This window comes from Nicotiana attenuata, chromosome 7 (assembly GCF_001879085.1).
Source record: "Nicotiana attenuata strain UT chromosome 7, NIATTr2, whole genome shotgun sequence".
NCBI classification, from domain to species: Eukaryota; Viridiplantae; Streptophyta; class Magnoliopsida; order Solanales; family Solanaceae; genus Nicotiana; species Nicotiana attenuata.
Window position 1 is genome coordinate 6,486,933 of NC_031995.1, and position 20,494 is coordinate 6,507,426.

General features: G+C 35.7%; 3 protein-coding genes across 3 annotated transcripts; all 3 read left to right on the plus strand.

Annotated features, from left to right (window-relative positions):
- LOC109228620 (ubiquitin-conjugating enzyme E2 28-like) lies at positions 3,263–8,616 on the plus strand. The gene is made up of 5 exons (XM_019393776.1): positions 3,263–3,389; positions 3,481–3,586; positions 5,947–6,074; positions 7,596–7,700; positions 8,190–8,616. Exons 2-5 carry the CDS (start codon positions 3,517–3,519, stop codon positions 8,331–8,333), a joined length of 447 nt encoding a protein of 148 aa, XP_019249321.1. The 5' UTR covers positions 3,263–3,389; positions 3,481–3,516; the 3' UTR covers positions 8,334–8,616.
- Positions 10,365–12,654, plus strand: LOC109228621. Its single transcript, XM_019393777.1, has 2 exons — positions 10,365–10,775; positions 11,738–12,654. The coding sequence occupies exons 1-2, from the start codon at positions 10,545–10,547 to the stop codon at positions 12,185–12,187; spliced, it is 681 nt and encodes a 226-aa protein (XP_019249322.1). The 5' UTR covers positions 10,365–10,544; the 3' UTR covers positions 12,188–12,654.
- LOC109228622 (uncharacterized membrane protein At4g09580) lies at positions 13,102–14,524 on the plus strand. The gene is made up of 3 exons (XM_019393779.1): positions 13,102–13,398; positions 13,481–13,651; positions 14,082–14,524. The coding sequence occupies exons 1-3, from the start codon at positions 13,117–13,119 to the stop codon at positions 14,202–14,204; spliced, it is 576 nt and encodes a 191-aa protein (XP_019249324.1). The 5' UTR covers positions 13,102–13,116; the 3' UTR covers positions 14,205–14,524.

The window sequence follows — 20,494 nt, forward strand, 5'->3', positions numbered from 1 at the left end:
GGGTAGGGGGCGGGGGGGAAAGGGGGAGGGAAAAAGGGAAAGGGAATGTTACACTATTGATGGAGTTTGAATCCTCCACCTTAATTATTGAAGGCTGGGGAACTACTAGGCGAGCTAGCTCTCCACCCCGATTAGTTTCTTCGTGTTAGGAACGGAAAAATCAGGTTTCATGCGTAAGCTAGTAAAACAAACCTTGAACGACGATAAATCACACAACAAAAGATAAATATACCAAAAGAAACACATACATTTAACGTGGTTCGGTCAATTGACCATTTGACCTACGTGCATAGATGGAGATGAGCAATCCACTATATAAAATAGAGTGAAAAAAAATCGAGAGAACAACCTCACAAAGAGACAAACACAAGTGACTTACTAAAACTTGTCCCGTAAAGTTCTCCCTCTAAACACGACTCTTAAATCCCATATGGCTACATTGTGACAGAGGCGGATCCAGAATTTTAGCAGGATGGGTGCACTATTAAGAAGGGGTGGACCCAGTATATAAATTTTACATGTTCAACCTGTAGTTCTTACTATTACTCACCCGTTATACTTTTGAATTATAAGTTCAAAACTAAAATTAAAAAAAATAATTTTCTTGCATCTATATCTATTATCCATGTTGAAAATGTCGGGATCAATTGAACCCACTAATTATTACATCATACATTGCTACTAGTTTTAATATACATATTTTGTTTAATCATATAAGATTTTACGGTGACAATAGAAGAATAAGAATTTTAATGTGCGAATTTTTTGAAAGAATAAATCAAACAAAAAAAGAGATAAAAGAAAAAGTACTTAATTAATACGCAAAAGGTGACACCAAACATGCTCATTTCCCGTGAGCGTCTAGTTCAAGGGAAAAAAAGAAGAAAAAATAACAAGATTGATAATAGAATATAATTGACCCAGTAAATATCACATCATATAATACTTTGAGTAATGGGTGCACACACCTTTATTTAAGTATTGTTGAAAAAAATAATATAATACATGATTTAGGGAGGGGAGAATGCTTCGTTTGTGCAGTTATCGTACAGAGAATTTTTAGAATCAGCATATTACTTTCTCGTGAAGAAAGTAAAAAATATTTAAGAAGAAAAATAAGTTCAGTTGCAACATGAACCTCAATCTTGTACACTAAAATTGAAGAGTAACCTCAAAAGCGTAAAAATTGCACGGGCTCCTTATTTGGTCGCTCCCATTTAACTTATATCCATTTTTTTAAAAGTTTTAACTGTACCTACTTTTTAAACAACTCAGCCCCCTTTCTCCTCCTCCTTCTCCTCCTTCGTTTTCTTCTTCTTCTTCTTCTTCTTCTTCTTCTTCTTCTTCTTCTTCTACTACTACTACTACTACTACTACTACTACTACTGTTGGTGCTGCTATGAAACTTCAGTTCATGGGATGATTTTCATAAGTATGTTTATCAGATTATTTAAAAAAAATTATAAATAATTACGTATGTTAGTAGACAATAATTTGTAAATATTTCCACGTATGGGAACTTTAAGGTCACACTTACTGATTCTTTTCATGATAATTTTGTTCTTTTCACGTTTATTGTTTCCAAAATTTATGATTTAGATACTATTGGCAATCTGATTATTTTATAGTAGTAATACACTATGAAAGAATAAGGTGATTATTTATCTAGTATGTTAGAAAGCTTTTTCAAAAACTTCAGCTTATATAGTGCTAAAGTTTTTACAAATGAACTAAATAACTTCAGCATCTTCTGCTGAAGTTTTTGAAAAAACTTTATGACAAAACTAATGAATCCAGGACAAAAAAGCTTAAGCTTATTTAGTGCTGAAGTTTACAAATGAACTAAATAACTTCAACATCTTGTGCTGAAGTTTTTGAAAAACCTTTATGACAAAACTATTAAATCCAGGACAAAAGAACTTCAGCTTATTTAGTGCTGAAGTTTTTACAAATGAACTAAATAACTTCAGATCTTCTGCTGAAGTTTTTGAAAAAACTTAATGACATAACTAATGAATCGAGGACAAAAAAACTTCAGCTTATTTAGTGCTTAAGTTTTTACAAATGAACTAAATAACTTCAGCATCACAAAATTTCGGCACATTTGGTTCAGCAATTTTTGCTACTTCAGACCCGTCTACTAGAATGCTGAAGTTTGCATGGTTTCCGTTGCTACTTCAGGCACGTATGCTGAAGTTACGCGAAAAAGTGGGTACATTTGCAATTTTTTTTGCAAAGCGGGTACAAGTTAAAACGTGACCCAAAAAGCGGGTATAGATGTAAATGGCCCCTCAAAAGCTTTCACACTCACAAACATTTGTGTATATCTTTCTTGGTTGTAGAACTTACCAGAGGCGGATCTAGGATTCACTATTTATGGGTTCCTGCAACGATCTCGAGTAAATTTTAAATAGTAACAGCGTTCACATTCAAACATGTATAGATATTTAGTAACTTTTTTGAACACATTTACACTGTTTAGACAAAATCTACTGGATTCACGTGAACCCGCAAGTGGGGAGGTGGATCCGCCCCTAGAACTTACTACTAGTAAAGTATTTTGGAGTCAACAACCTTTCAAACTCGTTTCAGATTTTATTTTATCTAGAACTATGATAACTTCAAGCGCGACCACAATTTGAAGCATATGAGTTTTGAATTCTAATATTTCTAAGTTATAAGGTTTTAAATTAATAATTTTATGTATAATCATTTAATTTGTTAAAACAAATATAGAGTTTAGACTAAAGCAACTAACTCAAAAGTTTGCTACGCCCATGCATGTATAAGTCTATACTATCAAAGATTTGATTTAGTGGTCAATAAAGCAAATTAAAAACCGAAATCTCAAAATCAAATCCGAAAACGTGAAAAGACATACACAAATAGTCGATCAGATTCGATGTTTGATTTTTCTAGTAAGTATACATAGATTATATATTAAATTATATATAATTATATGTATATTATATATGAATTTTATATATATATATATATATATATATATATATATATATATATATATATATATATATATATATATATATATATATATGTTATATATCTGCCTGCTATTTTTAATGTAAGAGATTAGTCGGACGGTAATTTGAGTTTATTTATTTATTTATTTTTGAAATTTATGGATAACAATGATGTGTGGGGCCATGAGAAGCGTCCCAAAATCCCAATCACACAAGACTTCAGGTGGGCTCAAACAAGGGGCAGCCACATCCATTGAGTATAAAATAATAATTAAAAAAGAAACACAAAGCAAAACAGCGGCAAATAAATAAAAGGAAAAAGCAATATATTCCCCAGAATTTCATCTACGTATTCGCGTAAAAAGTCAGCAGCTTTTTCAGTTTCGAATTTCAATTCTCGCTAATCAGGTAATTCACGCCTCTTTATATTTTCCAATTTCCTTTTTTTGCTGAATAGTGTTGTATTCTGATCTGATTTGTGGTTTAATTTTTTGGTCAGGTTAAGACTCAGATTTCTTCGATTGTTTGGTTTTTAATGGCTTCGAAACGAATATTGAAGGAGCTGAAGGATCTCCAAAAAGATCCTCCTACCTCATGCAGCGCCGGTAAATTTTTTTCTAATTTTATGCTCCTACTTTTTGTAATTTATATGATTTTTTTGTAAAGTTATAATCTTTTTGCTTGTTTGGTGGTTGATCTATGGATTCTTCTCGATGCGCGAGGATTTACTGTTTTTAGATGCTGAAATTTCAGTTTTTACCTTGCTCAGATGATATTTTCTTTGTTTTTTTTTTTTTTTTATAATTTAATTGTTATGATGTTTGATTATTCTGATGGGTCATTTGTGAGATCATGGATTTCTGTTGTTTCTCAAATTAAGTTATCTCAAGTCAAACATATCTAGCTAGATTTAGTGACTAGTCTAGCTTGATATTTAAACCCTAGTTTCTCATGGTTCATTCCAGCTTCATTGACCGCTAGGTCATACCCTTCAATGCAATTGCATATGTTGAATTGAAAGTTTTTAGCTCTTTGCTTACAATGTTGTTTTTTGCCATCTATCACTTCGGTCGTCCTTTCTTTTTCATCAAATTGTGAATGACTCAAGTGCCTTTTGCAAAATATAATAGCTTAGGTCTCCTGTGTTTAAAGCTTTGATGTGTTCAACCTTTAAAATTCCTAGCATTGAACTCATTATACTTGTGAAATTATGGGTTCAAAATATTACACTAAGGGGACAAAACTGTGAGTCTCAAAGGCCTTGAGGTGCGGCCCAAAAGGGATCGGGCCAAAGTAGATAATACCTTGACTGTTGGTCCTGGGATGTTACAAGAGGAGCATAATATTACATAGTGCTCTCTGACATCTGTGGAATAGGGAGCTTGTCTTCACCTTATCTATAATGTAGCTTCTAATATTTTTAGCTTAATTTTGTAAATACCAGTGTTTTAAAAGGCGGGGGCGTGAGGCGAGGCGAGGCGCGAGCCCCGAGACACGGGGTATAAGTCCCATGGATCTTCAATTTTACAATTTTATAATTAATAAAATAATCTGTAATTATTTATTAATCTAAAATTACATTAAAATTGTAGAAAAACCACAAAAATCACAAAAAATATAGGAAATTTATTATAATTATATGAAGTAACAACACAAAAATATACTAATACATGAGATACATCTTAACAATAAGTCAATAATGAGTTACATCAGTTTTAGTGATTTGTGAAGCAAAGAGCTCCTGGATTTTAGGAGAAAGTTCAAGGTTCTATTGAGTATGGACGATTTCTTCACTGTCTAACGAGGTTAGGGCTTTTTTTAATGTGGTGGGGACAGATTTGGGGTAAAGCAAAGAGGGGTTTAAAAAATATAAGGAGAATTGTCAAAATTATCCCTTAATTTGTTAAGTTCCATCTGGCGTGAGCCTTGGTCCTGAGCTGAATCTTGCGCCTAAGCGTGCACCTCACCCCTTGGGGCGTGCATCCAAAGGATCTACGCCACCATTAACGCCCGGTTGCGTTTTACTTGTGCCCTGCCCTGATCGCTCCCTGGGGCTCGCTCCGGAAATGCCCCTAAAAACACTGGTAAATACACGTGAAAAGAGAAGATTCCTATCACAACAAGCTTTATACATGTCAGACTTTTGTTTAATTGGTTCTCATGACAGAACTTATGCTGGTGGCCAGATTAATTTTCAAAATGATCTGAATTTATTGGTTATATGGCAACGTCAATTCATCATGCACTTTTTTCATTCTTCAAGTTTCTTTGTGCTAGTTTTCCTAATGTCATTATGTCCATACTTTTAACTTCTTTTTAGTATAATGTCGTGTGCATTGAAGCCTCGAAGATATTTAGTTTCTGCCAGGAATCCTTACAGAGATGTTTCTTTGTCCACATTGTCATGCTAGTCCTATAAACCAATCATGAATCCTTCTAATAAATCTTACCTTATAAAAAAACAACAACAACAACAACATACCTAGTATTATCCCACCGTGGGGAGGATAGTGTGTACGCAGACCTTACCCCTACCTTGTGAGGATAGAGAGGTTGTTTCTAATAGACCCTCGGCTCAAGAAAAAAAAAAAAGTAAGAAAAGAAAAAATAAATAATTATTCCTTCTAATCTATCTTTCCTGTGATACCGTTGTCTGATGCTTTTCATATTCCACGTTGTTCAATTATTATAGCCATGATAGTTTATATGTAATTTTGTAAATTTGCTTCTATCTTAGCATATGATGCATGCTTGACTATTTTGATACATGATCTGCCTCCCGATTTGGCAACACTGGTTTGAATTATAGTGATTGGGCATTTTGGATATTCTTCAACAAGATGTTGTGCAGACAGTCCAGCATCTTTTGTAGAGGAGATATATTCTAACTTATTCATCATTTGGAGATGTATGCTAAATTATAGTGGTTTTGGCTTGCTAACATTTTTGTACCATGTGTTGATAGGTCCTGTTGGAGAGGACATGTTTCACTGGCAGGCTACAATAATGGGGCCCTCTGACAGCCCTTACGCTGGGGGTGTATTTTTAGTCACTATCCATTTTCCTCCAGATTATCCATTCAAACCTCCTAAGGTATCTTATAGTTGCAAATTACTTTGTGAGTCAATGATGTGTCTGCTGGTGGTTGTTGTATTTGCAGTGTCCTTACTTGGTTTTTGCATATTGGAGCATAATTCTCTTGGACTTTTGACTCCCGTCTATTCTTGCATTGTTTGATGATGTTGAAATAGATTTCCTGGTAATGAGCTTGTGCCAAGTGCAATGTAGAAGAGAAGTTTTTTGTTAGACTGTCACCTTGCCTTAGAAACAGAATCTCAAGGTTGAGGTCTAACTTACAGATAATACACTAGTAGGTTTTGTTACCGGGGGAGGGAGGTGTTATGATACTTGAATAAACATAGTACATATGCTTGTTTTTGAAACTTTTGGTGCCAGATATGGTGATTAAAGAGGAATATGGAGAGCGCAACACGTGATGTGTGGGTCAGGCGCATGTCACGGGTTCATACCTTGCCGGAGATAAAAGCTTGGTATTTACGTGGAGAAGGATAGAGGGGCCAGCTCATTTTCCACCAAGTTTTGAACTGTGCACCATTGACCCTTCGGGATTTCTTGGTGATAAAAAAATTGCCTTGGATTATTCATACTTCATATTACTTTGATTAATGTGGTGTTTAAATACTACTAGGCGGGCTGCCTAGTAGCTATTTTATTAATAATAAAAAGAAAATCTAGAAAGGAAGAGTACAAGTAAGGGGGGCAAAAGCTACAGTAGTGTTGCCTTGCCTCTATGCCTTGGCTATATAATCATCCTTGTGCGCCTCCATTGCCTTATGATGGCAGCCTCATGATGAGGCTCATGGTGTTGCTGCCGACAAAGTCTCACGAGGGCGAATGATCTCATAGCTGTTTGGATATTTCCCAAAGGCCCAGGACATATAACAAGCACATACTGAGCTAGACCTTACCTTACAATTCCTAATGAGGCATAAAAATCCTCATCTTAGCAAGCATGTAAAAAATAAGAACTAGAACGAACTAAGTACTCTATGATCATCACGGAGTTTATAACATACTTTGTGATGATATTACAAATGATGATGCTCAAAAAATGATAGAATAAAATAAGGTAAAAAATTGAGTCTTGCCCCTCTTTCTTCAACCTTGTGAACTCTTCAATTTTGTAGCTCCTTGGCTTCTTCTTCCACTATCTTCAAATATTCTTCAAACTTTATCTTTTCTTCTTTGATCTATTGGACCTTGTGGAGGTGGTAGGGACAACCGCCTTTTGCTTTGCAGAAAGAAAGAGCAATACCTCTTTGGTGTGGGTTAAGAACGAGGAAGATTCGCCTATTTTAGAATGACATCATGATCGGTATCAACTAGGTGATCTGCAGGACTGAATGCATGTTTTATACAGATGTACTGAAACATGAAACATTTGGAAAATTTCTGTCGGAGTCAGACAAGCTGTTTTTTGGTCAATTATTAGTTGGTGAACCTGAACATGTTCATGTATTTATGGTTGTCAGTTTATAACCTGGAGTCTTCCACTAGACTTTATTGTGTTAAATTATGGTTAAATCTTTGCAGGTTGCTTTTAGGACAAAGGTTTTCCATCCAAATATCAACAGTAATGGGAGCATATGCTTGGACATACTGAAGGAGCAGTGGAGCCCCGCCTTAACTATTTCCAAGGTCCTTTCTTACCTTTATCTGCTAAGAAATAATACAAGCTATGAAAACATACTTATTCAGTGGTCTGGGATTCAAAATATAAGAGTTCTTTCAAATCAATTTGGATGCATCAGCTAATTGTTGGTAATCTAAAGGATAGGTAATAAAATATAATGACTCCTTGAAAAGGAAACAGCATTTTATTGGACATTTTATGTAATAGGTGACCTAATCTTATTAGCCTTTTCTAATTATTCCTTTATAGCTTTAGGGAGCAATGGTGAAAACATTATAACTGTCTAACTTGTCCTTCATAAAGCGCTTTGGTTTCAGTTGCCAGCATATGATCTTGTCTCTGACTCTGTTCTCTAATGGTACATCAATTGGTTCTGTGGAATTATGTGTTGTGTTAAATGGCTTTCCTAGACCAGTCGAACTGGTTAAGTTTTACGAAGTATGTTGTGTTATTTGTGTTTCTTAAGGTGGGAAAGGTTTCTGTATTACCTTCAGGTTTTGCTTTCAATCTGCTCACTTTTGACGGACCCAAACCCTGATGACCCTCTGGTTCCTGAGATTGCTCACATGTACAAGACAGACAAGGCCAAATATGAAGCAACGGCCAGGAGTTGGACCCAGAAGTACGCCATGGGCTAACTATTGCCTATGATGGCTTGAATTGATATAAAGAAAAACAAATTTCAATGTCTTTCTCCTCTGCTCTCTCCATTAACAAGTTGTACAATAGCATTAAGCATTGCCCTCTGCAGGAAAACTAATGATGCTTTGAATTTTGTTTATATAGATTCTAATATTTTATGTGGGGAAGCATATATTTATCTGGTTTTGGATTGTTGGTTTGACACTATTTGTGTAAAAAATTCATGCTTTTTGTACATTCTATCATGTTTATTACTATTAAGGATAACTATTTGAGATACGGCTTCATCCTCGAGGTGGGGTTTGTCTTATCATAGTTTAGTTTATTCTAATTAACCTTGGCCTAAGAAGTTTTAGAAAAGATGAAAGTATGTCTCTGTTTTTTCCTTTCCTTCTTTTCCCCCTGTTTCCTATTTTCCCACCTTGAACTACTTCTCAAGTATTTGTCATACTGTGAGAATAATGTGGTGCGCACTTCATGTTTAGTCTTAACTTGGGGTATGATTACCTATGCTATAGCATTGTGAATTAAGTGGTATTTGAGAAAGGAAGACAGTCTCCTGGTTTATTGGTTAAAAATCTGAAGCATCATGTAATGGAGATTCCACAGTTTAGCGGAGTTTCTGTAGTTTCATTGTTTTTGAACTAGTCTATATCTAGCATGGAGTAATCTGAGACTATCCAACTATATGATGCTTATATTTTGGTAGTTTGTGTGCATCTGCTACCAAAGTTTTGGCTGGAAGAATTCCCTTAGTTTCATCTCTGATGAAATTACCTTTTCTGAGCCGAGGGTTTACCGGAAATAGCCTCTTTGCATTCTTGAGGGTAGGGTTAAGGTCTGCGTATACACTACCCTCCCCAGACCCACTTGTGAGATTACACTGGGTTTGTTGTTGTTGTTTGTCACCTCTGTTGAAATTCGAACCTTGGTTTCCATATTGTTATTCTGACTCTTAAACCGTTGCACCATCTATTACAGGGGGTTTATTCATTGCACCATTGAATGTAGGAGACTTATCGCTTGTTTGGCAAAGCTGCAAAAATCAGTTTATTTTGAGACGTGCTTTTTTCAAAAGTACTTTTGGTGAGAAGCAATTTGTGTTTGACAAACTTATTTGAAAAGCACTTATGAGCAACAATTAGTGTTTGGTCAAGCTTTTAAAAACTATTTCTAAGTGTATTTTTCTCAAAAGTGCTTTTCAAAAAAGTGATTTTGGAGAGAAGCTACTTTAAATTGCTTCTGCGTCTACTCAAAAGTACTTTTTTCTTTAAAAGCTGGCCAAACACTTCAACTTTTAAAAAAAATCACTCAAAAAAGTGCTTTTGGCTTGGTGAAGCTTGGCCAAATAGGCTAGTAGTCTTCTTGATACTTTGCTTGGATCATAAGCTTTCAACTTAGATAACAGGGAGTAAAAAAGCTGAGGAAAAAGATGAAAATCAAATTCGTTATCAAGTTGCCAAAGTATTCTGAAAGTTACAAACTTGGCAAGCACAAAGAGTGAAAGAATCTACTTTATTACCAGCGTGAGTCACATTTTACCAATGGTTTCCTATTGTTCTGTTCTATTTGCTAACCAGAAGTTGAAATTCTGAAATTGAGCTCCATCTTTTGTCTTATCTTTATTGTAATGTATAATATGAAACCCGGGATAAAGGAAAAACAAAAAACAAAAAACAAAAGTTAAAGCCTATATTGATGTAAATTTGAATGATTAAGAAGTTACCAAACATTCATATAGCCGATTCCAACTTGGGATTGAGGTGGAGTTATTGTTTGGTTGTTGTCATACCTTTATTTACTATAACTCATTTTGAATCACCTTAGTGAAAATTTTGGCTCCGGGAGCATATGTAACACATTTTTTATGGAGCCTACGGCCTACGGGGCCATTTCTCAAACTGTGCGAATACGAGAGAGTGTGGGACAGGAAACAGCAAAGGATTTCAGCAGCAGACAAACTTGCCATTAAAGGAATACCACATGCAATAAAAGAGAAAAAGGGTAAACAAAAAAACAAAAAGATTAGCTTAAACACCAAATACAGACCACTAAAGAAGGAAAAGAACTCAACCTTACATTCCAATTGGTCTAAAAAATATTCCCAACAAATAAAATCTGAAAAAAAGCAAAGGCAAGAAAGCTTTTTTAAGTATAAAATGAATTGATTGGTGGTGCATTTGTTTTTCTTTGTTATATTATATTATATGAAGATGAATAATACTTATAAAGATTTGCATAATCTGACAGAGAGAGCAGGGATTTTACATGATAAAATCACTGAAAGAATTTATAATGAAGGATTACATTTCTGTAGAGATTGTGCTGAACATGGTCGTTACTGTGGAATTGCAGACCTTAGAATAGAAGATAAGGAGAAATTGATTGCCATTCGAGACTCGTTGAAGGAAATTCAGAACATGCTTGAGTTCTACCAGGTTTTACTATTGGTTTCTTTCCATGTCCAAAATGAATTCATTTTTCTGTTAGTCTATTCTAAATGCATGATTAGTGGAGATATCGAAGACATAATTAAGTAAATAAAAGTTTCTGATATTTCTAATAGCTTGATCTCTTAAATGAGCACACACAACTCAATATGCATTTGACAAGGTATAGGTCTTGAGGTCGAGTCCAGTGGCGGAGCCAGGATTTTCACTAAGGGGTATGAAAATATAAAAAATTAAATATACCAAAAGATCAAGGAGAGTCAACATATTGTAAATATACCTAAAACAAATTTTTTTTTATCTAACAATACAATGTAATTTCTAGCAAAGGGGTGTCATTTGACACCCCTTGGTTGAATGTGGCTCCGCCACTGGTCGAGTCTCCCGCATTCAGTGGCGTTAAACTACCTTTGCCACTACAAGGGGATCAGAAGTTAATATATACAACAACAATAACAGTCCCAGTATAATTCCGCAAGTGGGATCTGGGGAGGGTAGTGTGTACGCAGACCTTACCCCTACCTTGAGGTAGAGAGGCTGTTTCCGATAGACCCTCGGCTCAAGGCAGAAGTTAATATATACATATATATAAAAGAATTATTTATGCCCTATTAGCGTAGTACAATTTTCCAAAGAACGAGTTTCAATTGAACTCCTTTCAGTGATTGTGACGCTCTCCGTGCTCGCATATGAGAGGCAGTGTTGAAGACATAATTAGATATAAAAGTGTATTATGTCTAACCGCAAAATATATTTTATAAAAACACTATGTAAACATACAATAGACTGGCATTGTTTGAAAATAATACAGAATAAGTACCAATTAGAGACTCAAATTCACTTGTAAGACGAGTTAGGACAATAGGTCGATACTGCTTGTGCAAAATCCTGCGTGCAAAACTGTCTGAATAGATGTAATTATTTAACTTCTACTTGTGCAATGATTGCAGACATTACAGTCGCGGCAGCAGAGACTATACAATGGAGCAGTTGCCCGTTTGGAAGAAAGCAGAATGCTTCTGCTAGAAAAAATAAACAAGTATCCAACATGGGGAAGTAAACTAGTCTTAATTGAAGAATTAAGAGAGTGTTTAGTTGAAGGAAAAGTTGCATTTTCTGAGAATTTGGCAGAAACAAAAGAGAAACAGATTCAAGATAAGAAAAAAAAGAATAAAAATTCAAGTTTCTTGGTCATTTGCATAAGAGGTTTATTCAATCCGCGGAACTGGTTTCGTACTACAAGAATTGCTGCCGTAGCGTTGATCGTTGCTTCTGCTAGCATTTCTTCTCCATTTAACTTGTACAAGAACAAGCTGCAAATTAAGGAAAACATATCTGTATCAAGAATGAAGATTGACTATCCACATTGCCAACTAGCTGTTTCATATGGAAAGGGATGATATTTTTTATTACAATCATATTTTAGCTGATCACATTTCGTTGGATACCTAGCTGATTGGGTTGTCTAAACAGACATTGTTAGTAGATGTACAAACGAGCCGTATGGATACTAGCTGATCGGGTTGGCTACATTGACATTGTTAGAAGATGTACACACGAGTCGTATGGATACTATCTGATCAGGTTGGCTACATTGACATTGTTAGAAGATGTACACACGAGGCGTATGGATACCTAGTCAATCAAATTTGGATTGGAAGATCATCGGGATAGAATGCCTGGTGCGCATGTTTTCAAATGCATGTATAGCACTGATTTTCAGTTATAGATGTGATACATATTACAGATTCAGATATAGTCAAGAGTACAGATTTAGATGTGTATTTCTAAAATATAATACAGTATCAGATATAGTTTCAAAACAATTTCAGCTATCGTTATACAAGAGATATCCACTATTAAATTTGCAGTATTGCATAGCATGTTGTGTTTCAACACTTTATTCCAGAAATTATGGATGGTTATCTCATTACTAGAAATCCGGAAAAAAGCGACCACAAAAAGTGACAACTTGGGCCAACACGACCAAAGTTGGTCGCTTATAGGTCAAAAAGCGACCAAACTCTGTTCACTAAACTTGCTTGATGGTGATATGTCCTGGCTTTGAACTGTGCACTTGAAATGCTAATGTATTTTTGCAAGCAGATGCATAATTATGTACAAAAATAGCACTTGTAATTGACATTTGGCATTGTTTTTATCAAAATACTGCACTTGTAGTTGACCATGCATGCTAATCTGCATTTTCAGACTTGTGTCCTAATTGTTGGAGATGATATCATATACTAGTATATTTCTTTCTTATTCAATACTAATTTCCACAAAAGACACTAGTATTATATGATTTTTATACCACATATGGTTTTAAATGTGCTGTAGGGATCACCTGGAGAGCTATACTAGTGACTACACCGTTCAGGTCCTTGTGGGATACTGTGTAGTCTACATTTTTATGCAGACATTTATGATCCCAGGAACAGTTTTCATGTCACTGCTTGCTGGATCTCTCTTTGGAATCTTCAGAGGTGTAGCACTGGTCGTGTTCACCGCTACTGCGGGTGCATCATCTTGCTATTTTCTATCAAAACTGATTGGGCGGCCTCTCGTGTTCTCACTGTGGCCTGATAAGTTAACTTTCTTCAGAGACCAGGTGATTTTCAACTCACAACCCAATCATAATGTTCCGCTTTCCTAATTGCTACTGTTGCAGTAAAGTATCTCTGATCTATCAGGTGGCTAGAAGGCGAACACGGCTGCTAAATTACATGCTTTTCTTGAGAGTTACACCGACACTGCCAAACACATTTATCAATGTTGCTTCACCAATCCTGGATGTGCCTTACCATATATTCTTCTTTGCAACTGTCATTGGGATCATTCCAGCTGCTTATGTCACTGTCAGGGTACTCGTACTCTTTATTCAACTCTTTATGCAAAGTGTCAATGACTAAGAAATAGGGAACGTAGTTTGTTTTGGCCAACTATGGTTTCTGCTCCTTTTGAATTAAAAGAAAAACATTTTAGATTTATGATGCAAAGAGGGAGTAGCCTTATCGATTCCTGGGAAGTGGGGTTCTGTAGGAAGGGGCATTAAAAAAAATTGAACATCTTACATACAAAGAGGGAGCTGATTTTAACTTGTACTTTTTTGAGTTCATCTGATAAACTCTTTTGGTGTGCTACTTGTGTGAACATGAGCTGCGATGGTAGTAAATTAGGTAAAATACAGACACTAGTGTACAAGCTATGAATTTACGATATTTTACAGTATTAGTTTAATTCTGCTGTATTAAATTTAAAATTGACTATGCTGACCAAGGGATTACAATGCAGGCTGGAATAACTCTTGGCGAATTGCAGTCAGTGGGTGATCTCTATGACATGCATTCTATAGCTACTCTTTTCCTTATCGGTCTTGTAACTGTTACGCCCACATTGATTGGCAACAAGAGCTAATTATAGAGCTCAGCTTCAGCAGAAAACATTGTGAAGTGCCACGACTACCATTAACATTCCTCGGCATGACTTCATTATCTGTACAGATTAGCATTAGACAAGTGCATTGTGCTCGAGTCTTTGCCTCAAAAAGTTATGCAGCTATTGAATTTGATCCTGAAGCATTTGTTTGAAAAAACAGCCCAAAAAAAAGGATCTGATGTCATTTGAAGATATTCATGTGTAAGCTTCCCGTCATGATTCTGTAATAGTTTATTTGCGATGCTATTCGAAAACGTTGCCTTAGATCTTATATTCATTTCTTTTATCTGTTTCCTTTTTCTTAGATTCATATTTAAATGAATACAGAGTTGGAGAGCCAAAATCTTAAATAGCTTAATAGCCTATTTGGCCAAGCTTCCAAAAAAGTGCCAATATTGGAGCAGCAAATAGTGTTCGGCCAAAGTTCCAAAAGTGCTTTTTGTAAGAGGTGTTTTCCGATAAAATATTTTTGTAGAAAAACAATTTTATGTTTGGCTAAATAATTTGAAATGTATTTTTGTCGTTATTGGACAGCAATTTGTGCTTGCCTAAGGTTCCAAAAAAGTTTTTGGTGAGAAGTTGTTTTTTTCAGCTTCTAAAAAATAATTTTTCATCTCCTCAAAGTATTTTTTTTTCCTCCTAAAAGCTCGACCAAACATATCAAGTTTCTAAAGTAGGCCATTTGTAAAGAAAAAGTTCCTTCCTATACAATATATGAATCTTATTTACCAAAATTATTCAAATATTATATATTACCCGCCCTAAGCCAGTTTATTTACAAATTATATACAATCGCTTAATATAGTGTCCTAGCTGTGGGCTTCTTTAATTAGACACGTGATTCAAGCAACAAAATAATTTTTAGTTACAAAATAGATATGCTACAATCTACAAACAATATAAGATGCAATTGATGCCGCTTTTTCTGCAGTATCCACCTCTATCGAAGATTTTCTCTGCTTTTATAGCAAAAACTCAACAAATTCAAGGCAAAACTTTTATAGAAAACACCGGTGGTAGATGAATGTGAAGCCTGACTAATCAGCTTCGAAGCTATAGCAGATTTCTATACGATTTGACGATCAAAAATTATTTTATCAAGCTTGAAATTGCTTCGACAAGTGAATTTCAATGGCAACACTTGCGGTAATGCTTCAACACATTGGTTGTTGGGATAGCTTCGGGAGATATATTGATTTCGATGTCCATGAAATTGTAATCAATGAAGATTCGAGTTACAGTGCTTTGAATGCAATAATTGTAGATCACCTAGCAATAGATACTTCTGTCGAAATCATTAAAATCAAATACAGAGTCAACGAAAGGTGTCCTCTAATGGAAATTCGTAATGATATGGGTGTGAGAGTCTATATGGAGACGAAAAAGGATAATAAAGATCTAGGAATGTATCCACTGTGAATAACTGTAAAGGATTTCGATTTGGAGTGCAGTTCCTCGAACGTTAGCATGTCACGACCCCAATTTTCCCACCTTAGGATGTCGTGATGATACCTAGTCTCTAAGACTAGATAAGCCTAACATATATTGGAAGAGAGAAGGAACAATAACTTGAACATCATATTAAACTGTTAAACTATCATAATGAACCCCAATAGATACAACCGACAAATATCTCCCAAAATCTTATGGAACTGAGTCATAAGCTCTACAACAAGTGCACTAAAGTTCTCGACATACAATATTATTTTGAACAGGAAATAAACAGTAGAACATCTAAAACAGAAGGTGACTTCGAGGCCTGCGAATGTCGAGTAGGTGTACCTTGAAGTCTCCAAAAATAGCTAATGAGTCACTGGCGTCCAGCACGGGTGGATGTACCTGGATCTGCACAAAAATGTGCAGAAGCGTAGTATGAGTATACCAGAATGGTAACCAATAAGTATCAAGCCTAACCTCGGTAGAGTAGTGACGAGGCCAGGTCAAGACACCTACTAGGATAAGAAAACTGAACAGAATATAGCATAGTCTAATAATGGATCCCGAGGAAGTAAATGAAATATAAGCAGTTCAATAATATAAGCTAACAACGAAAATTTAAGCGGTAAAGGCAACAAGTAGTGAACACATGATGAAACAACAAGTAGTCAAACCTGGACAACTACATGTAGGAGAATGAAGAAACAACAAGCACTGTTCAACCAACAAGCCTCTTTTAGCATGGAATGTACAACAAGAATCACAACTGAGGTACTACCTCATATCACATTTTACAGTTTCAATCACAACATTTTTTATATCACCGTGTGAGCCTTATATTTAATTTTAAAAATATTTTTCCGAAATTGCTACACGCGTTTTAGCTTCCTTATCTCACCGCGTGGCTTCAAGTAATTCCCTTACGAGCAACACGCATATAATTTCTCATCTTATCTCACCGCATGCGTATCGACCCCTATCCATATACCATTGCATGCGTATCAATATCACAACATAATAATCAACTCGCATCACATGTGCATATATGCCACAACACTTGCCAAAATCAACAATATCAATGTTACCACAACGTAGAGCCCATGGCTCAATCATGTGTACAAAAATCTCAACAATATCAAAATGAGGAATAGCCAACAATTAATAACTTCAACCTCAATGTGATAATGATTTCCACAACTTCAACACCAATCACTCAACAAGAAGATATTTCACGAAGTAACAACTTCAAGTAAGAGTATTTCAAGAATAAAAGGGGTAACAAGACAATAAGAAAGGTAGCAACTTCAATTAAGCATATAAGAGCAACTACAACAATAAAGGGTATAACAAATGCTAACAACATCAATTAGAATATATAAGAGTAAATTTAACAATAAAAGATGTAACATGTTATAACAAATTCAAGTAAAGGCCTGGAACAAGTCTAAAAGTCTAAATCGGTCAAAATATCACATATAGCTCGTGTACATAATCGTCACCTTGTGTACACGTCTTTCACATAGTACAATTATTAGAAACAACCCAAATTCTAAGGGATAGTTTTCCACACAAAGTTAGGCAAGATACTTACCTCAACTAGGCCAAATCAACCCTCGAATATAGCTTTTCCTCTAAAACTCCGTCCATACGGCTCAAATCTAACAAAATATAACTTAATATTATCAAACAGTGACAGGGAAACCAATTATAATAGATAAAGTTATGATCTTTACACATTTCCCAAAAAGTTAACAAAAGTAAATCCCGGGCCTGCCCGGTCAAAACCCGGGTCCAAGACTAGATTCCGACTACCCGTAACCCTACGAGTCTATATATGTATTTTATTTTCAAATCCGAGTCCAAATCGACTCTCAAAGCTCAAATCTTCATTTTTCAAAACTTTGACAAAAAGCCCCAATTTTCCTCTTTGATTCTCATAAATTTGATGTTAAATCTAAGATATAATCATGAAATATAGTTGGAAATTGATTAGAATCACTTACCCAATATTTGTAGATGAAAACCTCTCTCCAAATCGCTTCCTACCGAGTATAGGGTTCTAAAATGAGAGAAAATGATATAAAATTCCAACTCCCAGCCCTTTTGTTTAGTTGCAGATGTCGCAATTGCGACTCAAAAGAAAAGCTCGCAATTGTGGAAACTGACACACTGAGGAGATGTCGCAATTGTAACACAGACTTCGCAAATGCGAAGTCCGTCCTCCTCGCAAATGCGAGAAAACAGTCGCAAAAGCAAACTAGCCTACCCAAGTCCAGACTTTGCAAATGCGAACAAGGTATCGCAATTGCGATACCTGAGCCTCCCCTGCTGATATCGTGAGATAATACCATATATTTTGATATTATTTACCCTACTTGCTTGTTGTTTGGATGCTAATTTTTGCGACAATTGCGGTTAATAGAGCTTATTTCATAGTAGAAATGCTTGGACATGAATTGGAGAAAAGTTGCACGAAATAGTACCTCAGAGCTATAAAATGGAGCAATAAAAGAAGACGTGCAAGGCAACGAAAAGTCATTGCCATAGACAGTGCCTTGCGCAGTAATAACACTGCCATAGACAATGCAAGGCATTGTTCAGGGCACTGTCAACAGTGCCATATACAGTGCCTTGCGCCGAAAAGACAGTGGTACAGACAGTGCCTGTACCGAAACGACAGTGCTACAGGCACTATAAGGCGCCAACAATGCCATGCGAAAAAAAGTTTAATTCCTCATTAGTATTGGACATGTAAATTCGGCCCTTGCCCTATAAATACCCCTTAAAGTTAGTTTTTAGAGGGGGAGACATCATTATAGAGGGTATTTGACCCAAGGAGGCAAGAACACGCTAGGAGCAAGGCCGAGAATTCTTCTACGAGTTTTTCACTTCCTTCTTCCTATTTTCATTATTGGCTATGAATTCTAGTATTGTAGTTTTGCATACTATTATGAATAGCTAATTTGTTATCTAGGGTTTTGATGAAACCTTTTGCAGGATGAATTCGTGATACGTTTTAATATAATTGAATCTTTGAATTTTTTTATTTGTTCGACTATGTGCTTATTTTAGTTAATTGAAGAGCTCTTAATTAAAGGTGCCTATTTATTATGTATTGCTTGAAAAAGAGTATATATTTAGGTGGTTGTTGAACAATGTCACTCCTAACGTATGTGAGAGATCAATACGGCGAGTTTAAAAGCAATATTAGAGATAACGACGATTTGACGTGATCATAGTGAGTGGTGAAAAAGTGTGAGCTAGCATAATTCGAGAGAATATGACTAGTACATTGTTGTAGTTGCTCGAGAGAGAATTACGATAAGTAGAGTGCTCATGATCAGTAGAGAATACTCAGGCAAAATTATAGAAGACGTAGCGGGAAGGATTCCGACAATTGGGGAAATCATAACTCTAGACCTCCTTAATCTTTTTTGCAACCCTTAGTATCCCTAGTTGTTAATTTACTACTTTAATTTTTTAGTTAATTAGTTAGATATAAGAATATTAATATTTATAACTTCGGAATTGTTCGTGCTTGTCTTCTTAGTGATAGTCAACAGTTGTATCTAAACCTTAGTTCTCTGTGAGATTCGACTTCGGACTCTTAGATCGGATTATATTTGCAGCGACCGCTTATCCTTTTTAGGACTAGAGTTGGGCGTGATCAAATTTTGGCGTCGTTGTCGGAGAACTAATGGTGTCTTTTAGCTTTATATATTGCTAGGTTTCAAGTTTGAACTTTTATTTTATTTTTTAATTTTATTTTATTCTACTTATTGATTTGAGAAACATGACATCTTAGAATTCTGGGAGTTCTGGTGTAGATAATTCTACTGTTGATCCTCATATATATTGTGAAGGAAACCACCTGTGGCCAAATTATCCAAATATTCTCGAGAGCGAGTTATGTGCACCAACTCAATCTTATTTGTGGAATGTGTGTGATGTGTGTGGTGGTCGAAATGGTCACTTTCGTAGTTGTGCTTATATTTTTTATCCTCTCAACCCCTTACTATGATGGTTCCACTTTTTCTTGTGAAGTTAATATGAACAAAGAACCCGGGGATGCAGACCTGAAGGAGATCAAGGATATGTTAAAGTGCCTTCTGGAAAAAAATAATGAGAAACAATTGTAGATAGAAAGGTAAGAGGCAACTATTCGCAACTTGGAGGCTCAAGTGAGTCAAGTGGTTGAAGCTTTTAATGCTCAACAAGCTAATATTAGGGATAGTAGCCAAGAAGAGCATGGATTCGAGGTACTAATGGAGGAGGTCAGAGTAGAACATCAACAACCTAGCCAACTACAATTTGAGGATGTCGATGTTGAAGATGCGAGACTAGAGTCAGCCAAGGACAATGAGGATATAAATTTTATTGACTCTAGTATCATTGATGTTGAGGAAGTTGAAAGTCCTGAAGTTCATCTGTTTGAGCGCATTGGTCCTCACTCCAAACATTTTCCACATTGTGCTTGGATGATGGTATGGAAATAGAGTCATTCGAACCGATTGAAGAGTGAAGGAATGAGGAACAAGGTGCCTACATTCTGGAATTTTTCTTGTCAGAAAGAAAGGACTACATTCCTCATCTAAAAGCCAAGAAGTGTAGAATAGTACAATGGTTGCTTGGGCCAATTAGATTTATTCCACCACACCTGGAGCATAACCGAAAATTTGAAGCCAAATTGGAGGTTCAATTCATAAGCTCGAGGTGGAGGCAGAGAGTGGTTCACGTCGTGCCGCGATGTTAAATCAGGCGCTTGTTGCGAGGCAACCCAACTTTACTGCTTTTTTTATTTTTAGTTTTTTATAATTATTTTCTTATTGCAT